Below are 17440 nucleotides of genomic sequence, written 5' to 3'. Positions count from 1 at the left end.
AAATGAATGAGACACTACTGAGATCTCTTTTCCAATTTGTGTTTCCTCTGGGGGTATTGATCATTTTATAGTTATTTATATTACATTTATACTTACACAATATTTTTAGATAACACAAATACACATCGTTCTTTATGAATGGAACTTTTGTCAAACCCTGGTGCCCTTTACCACCATACATTAGCACATTTTAAACCTAATAAACAAACCACTCTTTTCTATCCAGCTGTAGACATGTCTCAGTTGTCAGTTGAAGACGAGGTGGAGTTGCAGTCTTTGCTTAAGCAGCTTCTGAGAAGCATCAACGACAGAATAACCGGTGCTCCGTCAACCGAATGTGCTGAGGAAATCCTCCTTCATCTGGAAGAGACTGACAAGAACTTCCATAAGTAAGTCTATCAGACTTGAATATTGGGGCAGTGTGCCTCCATATAACCATCTGATAAAAATACTCATTTTCGTTCAATTGGTCCGTATCATCATTCATTGAAATGAGCTGGTGCTACCTTTTTTTTAGTAGTAGGCTGTATTTGTTCAAGCTAAACCAGAAGTTTATAAGCCGAGTTGCACATTTTAGCAAAGACAAAACAATAATGTTCCTCTTTTGATGGTCCCTTATTGATTATTAAATTATTTTTGTCATGTTGGTATGCAACCGATTTACAGATATATTAAACAATTGGTGTATTTCTTCAATGCTCTCTTTGCAGTTATGAGTTTGTCAAGTACCTCCGTCAGTATGTGGAGAGTTCACTGGGGACTGTGGTGGAAGAAGAGACCAAGAGCTTGACCAAAGATGGACAACATGCAATAGGCTCAGGTCACGACACTCTGATCCACGCTGTGACCCGAAGGACCAGAGACTCGGATGAGTGAGTGTAGCTCAAAAGCAATTACAAGCAGCATATAGTCACAGAGCAGACAGTGACACATGAGTTATCATCTAAAGGGTTTTGGTGACATTCAGAATACACCTATGTACTTGTTTCTGTGGCAGGTACCAGCAGATGATGCAGACCTTGAAGAACACCATGATTCTGGTGGTGGAGTCTTTAATCAACAAATTTGAGGAGGACCAGATGAGGAAGGAGGAGATGCACAGAGAGAAGCAGCACAGTCAGTCCAACAGCCACTACAGTGACAACTGCTCTGACAGTGACTCCTCCTTTAACCAGGTCAGAGATACAGTACATACACTCCGAAGGCAGTAAATGGTTTTATTTCATTTGTTTATTATCTTTTTATATTCCTGTTGAAATTGGTGTAAAGGGCCAAGATTGTGTCTCAATCTCCTATGATCCCTTCCATTAAAATTAATGTTGATGCACCCATGACCCCTGAAACATCTGCTGTGCTGCCATCAGACAATGAAAGCTCTTTTTAAATGTCAGTTTATTGTGGATTTGAATGTTCTTTGTTTCATCTCATTTCTGTTTCCAGAGTTATGCATTCATCAGACAAGAGCATCTGCAAGCTTTGGCAGAAAAACTTGACTCCAGCAGACCCAAAGAGGTATAAAGGCTTACTTGCACATATGAAAACACTGTCATAGATTGAAATGTGACAGTCATTCAGGTGCATTGATGTAACTATGTGTGAAGGTGCGTTGGGAGGCTCTTCAGGCCCTCTGCTGTGCTCCTCCGTCTGACGTGCTAAGCTGTGAGAGCTGGAGCAGCCTGGGCAGGAACCTCTGTACAGCTCTGACTGATCTCGACCTCAGCGTGAGTCCTGAGCAGCCTCTACTACTCAGTGTCCTGAAAACTCACATTTAATTCATGTACAAAAATGTAATAAAATTGTAATCTTAATGAATAATTTCAGGCTTTGCAATTAATAATAAAGAACACAAAACACTCTCAATTACACACAATCTTGCCACACCAGCTTAATTTAGGAGAAAACAAGATAACACTGTAGTCCCTCATGATTTACAGTCTTATTTAATTTCCTCCCATTATACAGATCTTTTTTATTTATAATTTAAAATGTAGACATCGTAAATTGATTATATATATGATTGTGTGCGGTGTGTTTATGCTGATATCTTATACTTCTCCACCTCAACTCCATCAGGATAATGTGCTGCAGTTCATTGCTAAAAGCTTTTCCTCTTCTCCACTGAATGTGACACGAGAGATCTACACCAGCTTGGGTAGGCCATTCATGTACAGCAGTTTGTTTGAACTAATCAAAGTATTTTTTTCATAAATAAAACATTTTAGGATTGCTGTACCTCCTCTTTATTTATAGTCTTACATGAGGATAATACATGTTTCCCACTTATTGTTTGTATTTTCTGGCCATGCAGATGGTGTAGTTTTGGTTTTATGTACAAAGTTCATCAGATGTAAGACTTTCTGCTCCCACACCAATAAAAGGGAGGGGAATTTCACTGACATAATTGGAATGATTTTATACTAAATAAAAGTTCACAGGCCTTAATTTGAACAGTTTTCATTATGATTAGATTAAGGTTTTGACTTTGACATTGTTATTACTTTGTGCATTGTAAATATATTGTGTACTGTTTATGCAGCAATATGTATATGGATACCTATATTGTCTTGAGTATTTGTAATATTTGTATTTTGCATTTAATGTGCAGCTAAAAGTGTTGAGTCAAGTTTTCAGTCTCTCAAACTGAGCTTTCCGACTGGCTCATCTGCCGTCGACGTCAACAGACCTGAGATCAGTCGTCTTCTCAAACAGGTTCGGCATCTTTTTTTTTTACACTATTTAAAGTGTTTCACCAAACAAACACACTATAGTGCTCTCTGTCTCTCTGTCCATCCTGCTTCAGATTCGATTGATGAACGACTTTCAAAAGGAGGTGACAACCTTTTGGATACGCCACCCTGAGAAGTGAGTTTTTTCTACACTGATATAAGGGAAGGCAGGTCTCACCTCACTTGCTGTCTCAAATGCAGCTGACTTAATTATGACATTTGATGGTTAGTAAAAAGGTTTTGTACAAGCACACAGCAGTTTATAGCAACATAGGATTCTAACTATTTATGTTTTTACAAATGTGAAGTCTGCTGTAGCTGTTTGCCACATGGTGTAGACCATTCCAACTCTACGTGACTTCTCTTTATTATATCTAGAATGATAGTTTACATTCAGTGAATGTGTTTTGCTCTTGTTTACACCCTGCTCTAGGTATATGGAGGAAGTGATAGAGAGCACATTCTCCTTGCTGTCCCTCCATCATGAACATGCCTCAGCCTCACCTGGGACAGAGAAAGCACTTGAACCCATTCACCTACTGGCCTTACTGGATATTAAAGCTACCTGGTTTAAAAAGTGGATGGTGTGTATCACAAATTAAGAAATGCTTTTGATTTGTGTGAGTTCTGTGTTGCTTAATATTTCTTCCTCTATTGTTCATGTTGTACTCCATCTCATCTATTCTGTTGTTTATTTCTCTATCATCTCCCTCTCTCAGCATGGGTACTACAGCAGGACTGTGGTTATCAGACTCCTGGAGAGAAAATACAAGTCTCTGGTGAGTGATTCATTCGTAATCAATATCTCTCACTAGCTCCTTTGTACTTCTCAGAGGTCAGGCATCATAAAGTCACAAACAACTGAACAAGTATGAAAAGTCTCTCCTGAAGGCATTCAAACCCAGAATCTCATTTCAGCAACGGAAATTGTTGCACTGTTGAGTAAATTCAGGAAAGACAAACCTCTCCATGGACTTGGGAAAGCTAGGAACACACTTGATTATGCTTGCAGGCCTGTAGACCTAAGAATGTCCAAAGTCAGTTATTCAGAGTTGGATAATGACCTTATTCCACTAGATCTGTGATAAGTTGCAGTGAAAGATATATTTATTTTTATAACAATTTTGATTAACCTTGAATAGTTTCAGTCATGTTCAAGCAGAACATTTGTTGTTTTTTTTCTTCATAAATGGAAGGATTTTCAGGTTTTCTGTGTCATTTCTCACCGTAAATGTTGTGTTTGAGTTTTGGACTGTTGGTTTGAAAAAAGAAGCAATTTGAAGATGTCACTTTTGGCTCTTGGAAATTGTTATGAGCATTTTTTTTTTTTACAATTTTGTCTATTACTAAATTACAAATCAACTAATTAATCGATCAGCAGATACATTTGAATGGTAAATAATTATTAGTTGCAACCTTAAAGGGATATTCCGGTGTAAGTTTAATCCATGGTCTAAATCACCGTGAAACTGTGTTAGACTCCCTCTCGAGAGATCAAGTTAGCAGACCGCTAATTTACAGAGTTTTATCAACTTCAGAAAGGACCGCACGACAACAATACACTGCAGTAAATGGATCCAAATATAAACCGCCACCAAAAAGCCACAAATAATGCTCAGAACAGCACCAAATTTCAGCAACAGTACAAATAGGGTCTCAGCACATAGTCCGGGACATCTAACCTCCACTAGCTTAGCTGGATTTCTATTGGGATGCTAAAAACAGACTTCAACTCTCCTCCATCAGCTTCCGGGTCGGGGAAGTCCCGACGCAACGATTACTGAGTGTGGTTAGAAATGCTCAATTCCGTTCTTTTCCCTGTTCGCTCTTGATAATAACTGTTATAAACTGGCAGGTAAGACACATATGAACTTTGATTGCTTTTCCATGGAGTCATAATCATACATTTTCATCCATGAGCCGCGGAACTCTACTGCACTCGGTTATCGAGTGGTTGGGACTTCCCGTCAACTGGAAGCTGCTGCAGAAGAGTGGTAAATTTTGTCGGCTTTTCAGTAGAAATCCAGCTAAGCTAGCAGAGGTTAGATGCCTCGGACTGTGTGCTGAGACTCTATTTGTACTGTTGCTGAAGTTTGGTGCTGTTCTGAGCATTATTTGTGGCTTTTTGCTGGCAGTTTATATTTGGATCCATTTACTGCAATGTATTGATGTCATGCGGTCGTTTCTGAGGTTGATAAAACTACGTAAATTAGCGGTCTATTAACTTGATCTCTCGAGAGGGAGTCTAACACAGTTTCATGGTGTGTTAGACCATGGATTAAACTTACATCGGAATATCCCATTGCTTCCCTGCATTTCAGGAAGCAGAATTTGCTCTTTGTGTTCCTGTCATAACTGTGACAAGTTATTTGCATTCAGATTACAAACAGGCATTGAGAAGGGTAAGGTTTCCCCAAAATATTGTTTCGATTTAACAGATGCCTTCCTTTAGTGAAATTCTTATTTTATGACCATTAATTTGTGATGTATTTGTGGGATATGTGTAAGTCACACAGCCAAACAGAGAAGAGGATTCTTTGAGACAAAGAGGCACAAGAGTTGAGTGTCACTTTGACGCTTTGATCGATTGTTTGATCCTAAACTTCCCTCTAAACTCTCACTGACTTTACAAAGGATTACTGTGGAATCACTCCAGAAACTTTCTCTTAAGTAAACGTCAATAACAGTTACAACACTATAAGCCCTAAATACTCTTGCATTGCAGTGCATTGAAATTCCCCAAGGTGCCCTGATTTAGATTAAGACGAATGGTTGTTGTCCTGAAAATCTTCATTAAGAGGTTCAATAAGAAGAGGTTCCATTGACATTCCGAATGAATTTCTCAGTAAGCCTGCTGATTTTGGCCTGCTCATAGCTGCATCCAAATTTGTCACAAGAGATTAGTAGTTGTCAATTCACTCAGCTAGTCAGGGGCTTGCAGCAACTTCAATTACATGAACTAGTTTAATCCTTTAATTTCCATCAGATGGTGGCAGCCCTTCAGCAGTGCATCCACTACGGTGAATCCTGTGAGAGTTTCACAGATGAAACTGCTGATACTGGTTCAGCTGAGCTGCAGAACTCTGGTAAGCAAAACATCCCATAAAGTCCTGGGCCCGTATTCACAAAGACTTTTATCTTAACGTTAGGAGTACTCCTAAATCGGACTAAAAGTTTTTATGTAGGAGTCGTTTCTTAAAAGTAATTCACAAAGCCGCTGAGACCTACTTTTAGTTATGAAAACAGTGAACTCCTAAACTAGAAGTAACTCTCTGTTGCTATGGATGATGTCATTTTATAAGGACGCACTTAGAGGCGGTGACGACGGTGATTGGTTGTTGAGTGACAGGGCAGCCCATTGAAAAGTCATTTAGGCTACGCAATGCATGAAGTGAAAATAAGGAAGTTGCCTACAAGCCCATGACAAAGCCTATGAATAGATACTGGATAAAGAAATGTATTTAAGATGAGAATTCAGTGCCCCCCCCCCAAAAAAATAAAAAAAAAACACTTAGGACAAATATTACAAATTAGAAGATTGCGATTAAAAGCGTGAATTGTCAATAAAAGCGGCATTTGCTCGAAAAGCTATTGAAAAAACAATTTGCGTGTTGATGGAATGCAACTTTTTCCGATTGACAAAAGCCCTATTCGCACGGTACTAGTATAACCTGGGGACCTCCAGTAATCTGTAATAATTGCGGAGGTCGTCTGTGATCTTAATCCCGTGCGAATCTGCCATGTCCTTAATTTGTAATGTAAAAATTCCACCGCAAATTACCTATTATATTTTACCAAACACAGAGGTCATTTGTCCTGTGCAAATTGGCATCTCTGTGATTTGGGGTCGTTTTTTGTTTTTCTTAAGGTTTTTTGTGTTTTCCACACCTTTTTCTGCCTTTTTCCCGGTCGAGAATTATGGAGGCTGCGTTGGGAATTATAAATGAAAGTTTTGACAGCATTTTGGGTGCAAATTCAGGAGGCTCATCAGAAAAGCGAAATTTCGAAAGATGATTAGATGTAATACATGCATGGCAGCATGCGGTAAGGAACATTTTTCTATCTTTCAACAGGCTCACCAGTTATTATATTAAAAATATCGATATCTAACAGTTGTGCTGCTCCAGTAAGGGCTCCGGTGCAATCGATCGCGGGGAATATGTCAGTAAATTCGAGTTAAAACACAGACTTCGCTTATCATGTGCGAATGCGCCGCACGAAACACTGACGTGGTGGGATAATTTCTTAATCACTTGAGGTCCCCAGGTAATACTAGTCCCGTACACAGAGCTGCATTTTCCCCTTAGACAAATACCGGAGTGTTGCCAAACATTTTTACTCTGGTGTTATTGGATTGTTTCGGTTGGTTGGGGACGTTATTGCGTCCCTCACCAACTCAACCACAACTTCAATCCCTTCGCGGTCCATCCGACATCGTTTTAATAATTCCCTGTCATTTAGCGTCTCCAAAACATTCGGCTGTGACCAGGTCTTAGTGAGTTAGGAGTCCTCTGGACTACTTCTACGGTCTCCCAGACTTAGGTGCTACTTTTAGGTTTAAAATGTTTTGTGAATAACTCTTATTTTCAAAAATTAGGAGTCCTAAAGTTACGACTGACACGCCCATTATTTTTAGGAGTTGCTCCTAAATTCGCCTGTTAGGAGCTACTTTTAGCCTTAAGATTCTTTGTGAATACGGGCCCTGATTTTTACAACAGGTTTATGTACTCTTTCAGGCATATCTGAATACCAGTCTTTACTCTTTGTGGTAAACATCAGCACATTTGCAGTAATGCTGATTTAATGTGTCCTGTGAAACAAACCCCTCAAAATAATACACTCAGTCTGAGCAACTGTGAAAGCTTAATGAGAAATTGATGCTTCATTTGAAGCCTGTGGGTGTTAAATGTATTTCACCTAGACTTTGCAGTCATCATTTATTCAGTTTTGTTAATGTGCACATGCTGCTTCTGCTGCCATTAAAAAAGACTAATGCAGAGAAAGTAGTGAGCAGTCGACAGAAGAAATGAGAATAATACGAGAAAAAACAAAAGATAAAACAGAAAAAGTGTTGTGGGTAATGGAGAGAACAATGAACACTCAGTGAAAGGGGAGACTAAATAAATGATGTTGATTGATGATCAGTATCGGATCCCCAAATTTCTCAAAATTTTGGCCGCATTTCTCATTAATCCCTTTACGGCCTCCCAGCGATTGTTTGTTTAAATTAGCAGAATTATCTTTAATTCTTCTGTTCAAATACATGTGCACATTTAATTGTGATCATTTAATAAATCAGAGTGACTGCAGTGGGTGATGGGGTGTGAGGGAATGTCTGTGTTATCTCCTGTGAGCCAGCTGGCTTGCCGAGGCTGAACAATTTGACCTCGTCCTGCATGAGTGGAGATCCACAGACTCCATTGTCACTGATACACTCATAAAAGAAGAGCTGTTGTGCCTTTTTTGTGCTTCTGCACCCCTGAGGCGCTGCAAGGTTGTCACAGGCTTCTTTTTTCATTTTCAGTCTCTATTACAGAAGCTTTGGATAACAAATGTCACATTCATAATGGTTATAGGAGTAGTAATTGACATACTACAGTATTGAAAGGTAATGTTCATTTGTTTGTTTTCCTGTTCAACTGAAATCATAATGGTCATTACAGATACTAATACGTTCCTTAGCTTCCTCTTGAAGATGTTATTTTGGCCATGCATGCTAAATCAACCCCTCTGAATTTTGATATATATTTGCAACACAATATAGTTTCATCCAATGAATTAGCCACTGGATAGAAAAATACATGTATTTCTGCAGCCCTTTACAATCAGCTTATCCTGAGCTTTTCTTCATTTAACATCCATTATTAAGCACAACAGTTTTTTTGGTCCTCATGGGAAATGGAAATATAGTTCAAGTTTTACATTTTTATTTTTTGTTGTTGTTTCAGGTTCAGCCCAAAGGAGTGTTTATACAGGAAAGGAGCTTGAATATGCCTTCTTCGTCCACTCGCTGTGTGTCCTGGGGAAACTCCTCATCTATGCCAATGGCAGAAAGCTCTTCCCTATCAAAGTGAGGAAGCGCAAAGGTAAAACGCTGGACTTTTGTAAAAACTGTTTCAAACACCTGTGAAAAACATGGGGTATAAGATTTTAAGGTGTTTTATTTATATATATGTGTGTGTGTGTGTGTGTATGTGTATGTATATTTCTATATATATGTGTATATACACCTGGAAATGTTTCTGTCTGACTTCTAGCATCTCTGAACCTCACTAATTAACATTTTGTGTCCTGTTTGTTAAATCTGTACAAAAACTTTACACATCCATAGCTGCTAATGACTGATTTTGTTACTTTCAGACAGAGCCAGGCTACCTATATCCCCCGTGTTTTCAGTCTTTTTGCTGAACTGAGCTAACCCGCAGCTGACTTTGCATGTATTTATTTATGTATTTTCTGAAGAGCCATGAGAATGGTATCAGCTCCTCATCTTTACACCAGGAAGCAATTATTAAGCAATCAGATAATTCATGAAAAGTTAAACTCTTCCTTTGTTATGTAAACACCTTCAAGAACATTTCATTGTCCATTGCTGGCAGCTTCAAAGGAGATAAAGGAAAAAATGCATCGTTTGTTGGTTATAGTTTATTACCATCATATCTCCCGTAGTGATTATACAACAAAATATCACTGCAATCTTTATAGCAGATGTGGAAATGCGTCTGATCAGCGTTGGCACCACTCCCTTCCAGTCCAATGATTTTGGTCCCTCCACCCAACTTTATCTCTGACAAAATTATGTAACAGAGTGAATGGCAGACTCATTGCCCACTGTCACTGCTCTAATCACAGTTTTATTAACCGTTAACCATTAACCACCCTTATTCCAAGTAAGTCTGGAGGCAATCAAATCAGTGACGTTAGAGCAGTTTATATTGATCATAGCACCCACTCTCCACACCTTGACGTGGGCACAAGATCTGTACCTCACTCATGTGTCATCATATGTGTCAATTACTAAACACATTTTTTTTGTAGTTTCTATTGCAGGCCATTTTTCCTGATTTTGTCACAGTGACAACTGATAATGTTTTATAATTTTTCTGGCAATAGTAGAGTTGTTCTCTCAGAAACCGAGATAGAGCGAGCCAAAAGAAGTTGAAATGCGATTTATTGTTTTATATTTTTTACTTTAGTACACCATTTAGATACTGTGCCAAGAACTCCAGTCACTTATAAATGTCTCCAGTTCAGACAGCTCAAACACTTTACTAAGTAATATTATCACATTCTGGCTGTGACATTACTTGGTGGACAGTAGTTTTCCTTACATTTCGTCCTACAGTATGAAAAAATGTTATCACCAGAAGAATATTCAGGTAGTGAAGATTAATTATACAGTAAGTATTTAGTGCGGCTGTATATAGTTATTATGTTTATTATGAATATGCTGATTATTTTCATTGTACATTATAGCTAGTTAATAATATTTTTATAACAATGTTTGTCAAAATTCCCCTGGGTTTTAGACTGTTGGTTCAACAAAAGAAGCAAAGACTCTTCTTTTCACTTTCATAATTGAAAAAGAAAAGCAGCAAACATTTGATATTTTTGCTTGATAAATGAGTGATTAACGATATCATCAATTATCAGAACATTTAGCCATTAATTGTCCATCGATCAACTAACAGATTAATTGTTTGATCATTGCTTGTCTTGCATTATGTGCTTGTTATGTTAACATCGTTATATGTATATGGGCTCATCACAAAATTATTTTGATCATCATTTATTTTTCAGTTTCATCTTTGATGCAATTTGGGTATAAAATAGTGAAAAATTCTCATCACAACTTCATCACAAAATATAACGGATGATAAAACACATCCCCGTTCATAACATTTGGCTCAAACTGTGAGCCAAGATTATCCTTATCTCCAAGGTTACCAAAATTTCAGACCTGGTCTCCTTCCATTTCTTTCTCAGCAGTACTCACTATTTATACTGTCTCGGTCTAGACACCGAGACAGTCTAGACGATCAACTAACAGATTAATTGTTTGATCATTGCTTGTCTTGCATTATGTGCTTGTTATGTTAACATCGTTATATGTATATGGGCTCATCACAAAATTATTTTGATCATCATTTATTTTTCAGTTTCATCTTTGATGCAATTTGGGTATAAAATAGTGAAAAATTCTCATCACAACTTCATCACAAAATATAACGGATGATAAAACACATCCCCGTTCATAACATTTGGCTCAAACTGTGAGCCAAGATTATCCTTATCTCCAAGGTTACCAAAATTTCAGACCTGGTCTCCTTCCATTTCTTTCTCAGCAGTACTCACTATTTATACTGTCTCGGTCTAGACACTGACTGATTTATTCATTTATTGGTTGTATGTGTGTGTTTTTCAGTTCCAGTCAGCGTGACAGACCTGGTTGTCATCCTGATCAACATCATGTACCAACACCCTGAACCTCTGCACAGTGACACCTCACACACAGGTGAGGCCGCACACACTCACACACGGATTTGAACTACGTAAACGAGTTTCGACTTCCTCCCTGATTTCTGTCCAGATTGTGAGTCTGGACTCAGGGACCGAAGGAACATGGTGACCCTCCCTATGAGGCATAACAGCATTGCTCAGACCATATCTTTTATCTCTTAACCTTGTACTGAGTCATGCAGTTCTGTGGTTGTCTCCTGGAAGACCTTGCTTTATTGCACCATTCATTCTCATGAATTACGCTGCAGCTGCTTCCCTGCCAGTGATCAATAGTGTCCCCTACCATGACTTTGTCAGAGGAGCAGCTTGCTTTGCTGCCACAGGAAGTCATGTTGAGCAAGTCATAGATTTATATTAATATTTTACCTGCAGTCTGATGAGGATCACATGCACCACTTGTGAGAGTCTATTCTGAGCAGTGTGATGATGCTGCAGAATGCAGTGTCAGAGGTAGATGCACAGTTAATGTTTGTGTGTGTGAGACTGAGTTTGTCTTGGTTGGAGGATATTTAAGCAATATTGCCCTCGAGGGTGTGCTTTAACGTCATTTGAGCACGACAGTGATGTGGCCAGCACTGAAGTGCTCAAATGACGTTAAAGCATGTCCTCGAGGGTAATATTGCAATTATACAACTAATACAACAAAAATAAAATGTATAATCAAAATATATCCATATTGATGGACAATTTGCTCTCATATTTTAAAGGTTTTTGTGAGTGTGCATCGCGTTTCCATGGAAACACATGGGGTCTGACTAATAACAAACAAAATCAGTCACGTCAGTAGACTCATATGTGTAATGGAACGTAGTTTACCACTACAGCAAATAATACAACCCTTAGTAACGACCTAGCAACAGAAAGGATTTTCTAGTCCCAGATGAGTGAACTCTGAGCTGACGTTAATGTTTTATCGCAGTCTGGGAATTTCCCAAACTAAATCAATGCTGCACAGATAAACAGAAAATGCTTATTTTTATAGCCCAAGTTATAACAAAGATGTCGATTTTTTTCTTTTATATTTTTTATAAAACATTTTCACCTCGGTCACAATAGTGTCTCTCACACCGAAGGGAATAGGCTACTCTCTCGGCTCAAACAGGACACTTTGTTCTATAAATGTGACTTTGGCAGCTGACAGGTGGTTTGTGATTTATTTTCATGAGTAATAAATAACGTTTCTAAAAAAAAAAGAAAAAAAATACTTAGCTCGGACTTGTTTCATTTTTGTCTTATAATTATCTAATTATGAAGAACAGAGAAGTTCCAGATTTATCACTTTATTAACCTCCAATGTGCTCTTAAGTAGTTACATATAGTTTATATAGTTATAAATTTTTTGTCATTTGGTTCTTCTCATCCTCCTCCAACCATTCATCCAAACTGAGACTGCCAAATAAATCAAAATTAACAACAAACTGATCCATTTTGTAGCCTATCTTTCCACCGTTTCCTACTCCAGCTCTGACAGTTACAATGTTGCCATGGAGATGAATACAATGTTACCACAGACTTGGCGGCGTAATATTTTGAATGAGTCAGGCGTGCTGTCATGCTGATTTGAGCACGTTCTAAATTTCTTGTTGAATTTAGATTGCTTGGTCGAAACTACTACATGCACCACTTGTGAGAGTCTATTCTGAGCAGTGTGATGTTGCTGCAGAATGCAGTGTCAGAGGTAGATGCACAGTTAATATTTGTGTGTGTGACACCGAGGTTGTTAAATTTCGATTTAAAGCTTATAAGGCAATATTTAATTATTAATTCATTTGTATTATGTACTGAAATAAAGGTAGAAATATTACAGTGTAGAATATCCTTCAAATCAGTCCTGCATTGAGATTTTAGTCAAGTAAAAAAAGAGAGGTATTACTAGCAAAATGTCCTTCAGGTATCAAAGGTTAAAGAACTCATCATGCTTCTTGATCTCTTTCATTCTATTGATTGTTATGTATACTCTGACATTGCTTTAACTGTTACTGTAGATTAACATGTCATCAGCATTGTAATGATAGTTTATACACACCTATGATGACAATGTATAAATCATGATACATTTAAAAAAGAAATGGCTCTTGTCTCTTGGTTTGAAAAGTGAAGCCAATGCAGAAATGGTCACAGTGGGTGACGTCACTGTGGCTTCTTTAATACTGTCTATGATTTAAATGCATCCATTCTGGAAAACAAGCATCCAGCTGGTTTGGTAGGAGCATATGGCAACATTTGGTTCTCGGGTTATTGTCAAATGTTTTGATTTGCATGTACTTTATTTGAATAATATATCGACACAGTCCAAACACAAAGCACAGGTTATTTCAGTTGAAAAAAGGTTATAATTTACTGTTCATGCTTTCAGACTCCTTGTCTCCCAGTGGTCTTGCCATGGAGGTGCTTTGGAAGCTGTGTGAGAGGACAGAGTGTGCTGCAGAGTGTCTCCACCAGACCCCTGTGATAGAGACACTGCTGGCTCCAGTTATAGCTCTGCTCACTGAACAGCAGGTCACATGCACACACACACACACACACACACACACACACACACTCACTCACTCTCTCTCTCTCTCTCTCTCTCTCTCTCTCTCTCTCTCTCTCTCTCTCTCTCTCTCTCTCTCTCTCTCTCTCTCTCTCTCTCTCTCTCTCTCTCTCTCTCTCTCTCTCTCTGACTGTGACACAAGCAACTAAAATATGGCAAATTTAGTCATAATAAATGCTTCAGCCTTAAGCGCTCCCCCTACTTTCCAATGATTTGATTCATTTCCTGACCAGTAGTTCCAATTTTAACACCCAGCATTAAAGGGATAGTTCGTTTTTTTTTGAAGTGGGGTCATATAAAGTACATATCTATAGTCGATCTGTTTCCTACCGTAATCACCGATCAACGCAGCCTCAGTTTGGAGAAGTAGAGAGCCGCTCCAGCCCAGAGGCTCAGCTTTGTACTGCAGTGAACGGGGTCCAGCAAAAAAGCGAAATTAACCACCAGAAACAAGGCTCACCTAAATTTTTTACATCAGTTCAAGGATACGTTGTATAGGTAAAATTCACACCACTTTACATCGCCATCAGACCGCGCTTTCTTTTGGCACTACATTTTCTCAACTGCAGAACCTTCGTATCCCTATGCACTAGCGTAACTGGGCTACAGCTGATCTGCGAGCGGTGGAATACAGCGCGAGGCCCAGCTGCTGGACGATAGGTTTACTTTCGATAAAAACGAAACTTAACTCTCCGTATTCTTCTGCATTAGCGCTCATGCGTAGGGATATGGAGGTTCTGCGGTTGAGAAAATGTAGTGCCAAAAGAAAGCGCGGCCTGACGGCGATGTTAAGCGGTGTGAATTTTACCTATACAACGTACACTTGACCTGATGTAAATTTTTTTAGGTGAGCCTTGTTTTAGGTGGTTAATTTCGCTTTTTTGCTGAACCCCGTTCACTGCAGTACAAAGCCGAGCCTCTGGGCTGGAGCAGCTCTCTACTTCTCCAAACCTAGGCTGCGCTGATCGGTGATTACGGTAGGAAACAGATCGACTATAGATATGTACTTTATATGACCCCACTTCAAAAAAACCGAACTATCCCTTTAAATGCATAACATTTCCTTTTACCATATTTCTCTGATTTATACATCCAGTCCTAATCTTAGCCACTAACACAAGGTGAACAACCACAAACCTATCCTAACCTCAACCATTACCACAAACCAAACTTTTATCCTTGATTCCAGCGACATATCTGAATCCTAAAGTGTTTGTTAGAATCATGTTATAAGGACAAAAAGAGAGTATTTGTTTATTTGTCATAACCGGAAGGTTATTTTGAAAAACTGTTTGTGGAGGCATCACGCTTGAAAATATAATAGCTTTTCCTCAGTTTCATCCTTGTCAAAGTTAATGATGTTATTTCAGTATTCAACATCTGTCCATCCCTCCTGGGATTCTACCTGTTTCTGAATCAGCTGGGTAATCTTTGTTTGTGTATTCTCTACGGTTTGCAGGCTAAATTAAAATCTCCCGCAGCAACACTGACTCTCATCGCTGACGTCTTGGCTCGCATCGCAAACACCGACAGAGGATTATCTCTCTTCTTGTATGAGAAGAATCTAGTAGTAGCCCTCAGTGAGAGGTGAGGCGCTGTGATTGAATTATGATTAGATAGACAATTTCATTTTGTATCTTTCATGGTATTGAATAAATTACATTTTTCTGACGGAGCAAAAAGACTTTAATATAAAGTTAAGTTTGCATAACAAATCCCCCTGATTCTGCAAGGAGAACAGATTAGACCCGGAATGTTGCTGGTTCGTCAGTCACTGCGATTATATCTTTGATCTGCTCAGATTCCAACAGTATGTTTTATTAAAGGCAATCAGGTTCACTCAGAGTGTTCAGTATTAATGTATTCTATTTTAATTGGCTGACCCTGACCTGTCTGTAACCTGGGTCACTCTGTCCAACCTTATGCTATAGCCTGTTGTTGTAAAGTAGCAAAAATACATTCATTAAGGTGGATACGGCTGTTGAGTACAAATTGTTGTTTTGATGAATGTAATAAAATAGTCCGCCAATTAATCCTTGCATATATCTCCTCTGAGAAATATGCTGTATTAATGAGCATGTTAAAGTGCACTGGGAACTTAAATTCCCAAGTTTTTTTTGTCACTCTAGAAATTTAGACAAATAGTGAAGACAAGGAAAGCCTGGGAATTAGATGATTTGTAAATCAGGGAGCAATACAAATAGGTCAATTAGAGTAATAATAATAAATGTAATAGAATGCATTTAATATTAAGCAAAACAGCATTAAAACAATGGAAGGGAAAGGAATGAAAGGAGACCTATTATGCTTTTTTGTTTTTTTCCGCTTTCTTCAGTGTTTTATAGAGGCTCTTGTGTGTGTAAAAGTTCGAAAACATAAAAAGGGCAAAGTCTGCATCAGTCACAGAAGTCATGGATTCGATATACTGTGTTCATTGCATACTGCGTGCATTTACATGCCTCCAGTGTCCCGGATATGATCAGTTTTTTTTTAAATATCTGCTTCACATGTAAACATCATATCCTGGTTTCAGAAACCTGGATACATACGACATTATCCCAGTTTTGAGAAACAGTTTTGAGATTTGCTACCTGGAGCAGTTGGATTGAGACAACTTGGCATGTATATACAATATGCTGGTTTCTGAATATTCTGTGTTGGCACAAATTATAGTGACTGATATGATGAGAATTTAAGACACAACTGCAGACAGTCATAAACCTGGATAATCAGGGTACTCATATAAACGCAGTCAACATACATTTTCGCTGGATCTCATATTAAACACATAAAATGTGTATTTTGTATCTCTTGTCAACATATATCTCTGTGTCTCCTCTGCAGAACCTTTGCTGCTCATGTCATCGTACAGTTCACTCTCAGGCTGCTGGACAAAGAGCTGTCATCACTAAGTGAATCCGACTTGTCTGATACGTTATGTGGAGCCTTCATCTTTGTCTGTAGGCAGATATACAACACCTGTGAGGGTTTACAGGTGCTCCGACCCTACGGCCTGCACAAGGCTGTAGCTGCTGCCTGGAAAAAGGTATCTGCACTTAATTTCTTAATATAACATGGATCAGTTTGTCTTTGTGTCAGATATTCACATACATTATGGCTTAGGTTTCATATCAGATTTCGAGCGGTTATTGAATAGATTCTGTGTTTTTAAGGGGAAGGTTTTATATAAAAAGAACTATAAAAATTCTAGTAAATATTTGGGAATACTGTATGGAATTGGTCCTTTTTTGCAGGCAGATTCTCTAAAAGAGATAAATGAGAGCCTTTCTTGGAGAATAATAACTAATCTGTCCATAAAAACATTGTAAAATATGGTGGATGAAATTTGTCTCTTAATTGTTTTCTCCCTAGAATATCTAATGGAGTGGTGTCCATGTCTAATGTGTCTCTGGCTAGAATACTCCTATCATGTTTAATTAGCTTGATGTGAATGCTGTGCTCTGTCTTTATTCCTCCACTGCATCAAGAACCCACTGCTTGCAAATGGAAGGAATTAACTAACCATTCTAATCTGCTTCATTGGATTTTTAGAATAGTTTTCTTGTCATACTGAAGAATCACAAGACCTTTATTAATGTAATCTGAACTGAAAAAGAAAACTTGAAAAGGAAACCCGAAAACAAAAACTAACAATTAAATG

The 17440-nt window shown here is 38.3% G+C and overlaps 1 protein-coding gene across 2 annotated transcripts in view; it reads left to right on the top strand.

Annotated features, from left to right (window-relative positions):
• tbc1d32 (TBC1 domain family, member 32) overlaps positions 1-17440 on the top strand; it is a 92279-nt gene that overhangs the window by 1063 nt on the left and 73776 nt on the right. For both annotated transcript variants that reach the window (XM_030406266.1, XM_030406267.1), the window contains exons 2-17: positions 227-389; positions 711-872; positions 998-1175; positions 1441-1512; positions 1602-1721; positions 2074-2152; positions 2606-2709; positions 2801-2862; positions 3160-3310; positions 3446-3505; positions 5713-5812; positions 8675-8812; positions 11152-11241; positions 13603-13745; positions 15239-15366; positions 16624-16825. In XM_030406266.1, the coding sequence (XP_030262126.1) occupies positions 235-389; positions 711-872; positions 998-1175; positions 1441-1512; positions 1602-1721; positions 2074-2152; positions 2606-2709; positions 2801-2862; positions 3160-3310; positions 3446-3505; positions 5713-5812; positions 8675-8812; positions 11152-11241; positions 13603-13745; positions 15239-15366; positions 16624-16825 (1944 nt within the window). In that variant the 5' untranslated portion in view covers positions 227-234. The remainder of the gene's footprint in view (positions 1-226; positions 390-710; positions 873-997; positions 1176-1440; positions 1513-1601; positions 1722-2073; positions 2153-2605; positions 2710-2800; positions 2863-3159; positions 3311-3445; positions 3506-5712; positions 5813-8674; positions 8813-11151; positions 11242-13602; positions 13746-15238; positions 15367-16623; positions 16826-17440) is intronic.

Source organism: Sparus aurata, chromosome 22 (assembly GCF_900880675.1).
Source record: "Sparus aurata chromosome 22, fSpaAur1.1, whole genome shotgun sequence".
Taxonomy (NCBI): Eukaryota; Metazoa; Chordata; class Actinopteri; order Spariformes; family Sparidae; genus Sparus; species Sparus aurata.
This window is presented reverse-complemented; position numbering and strand designations above follow the sequence as displayed.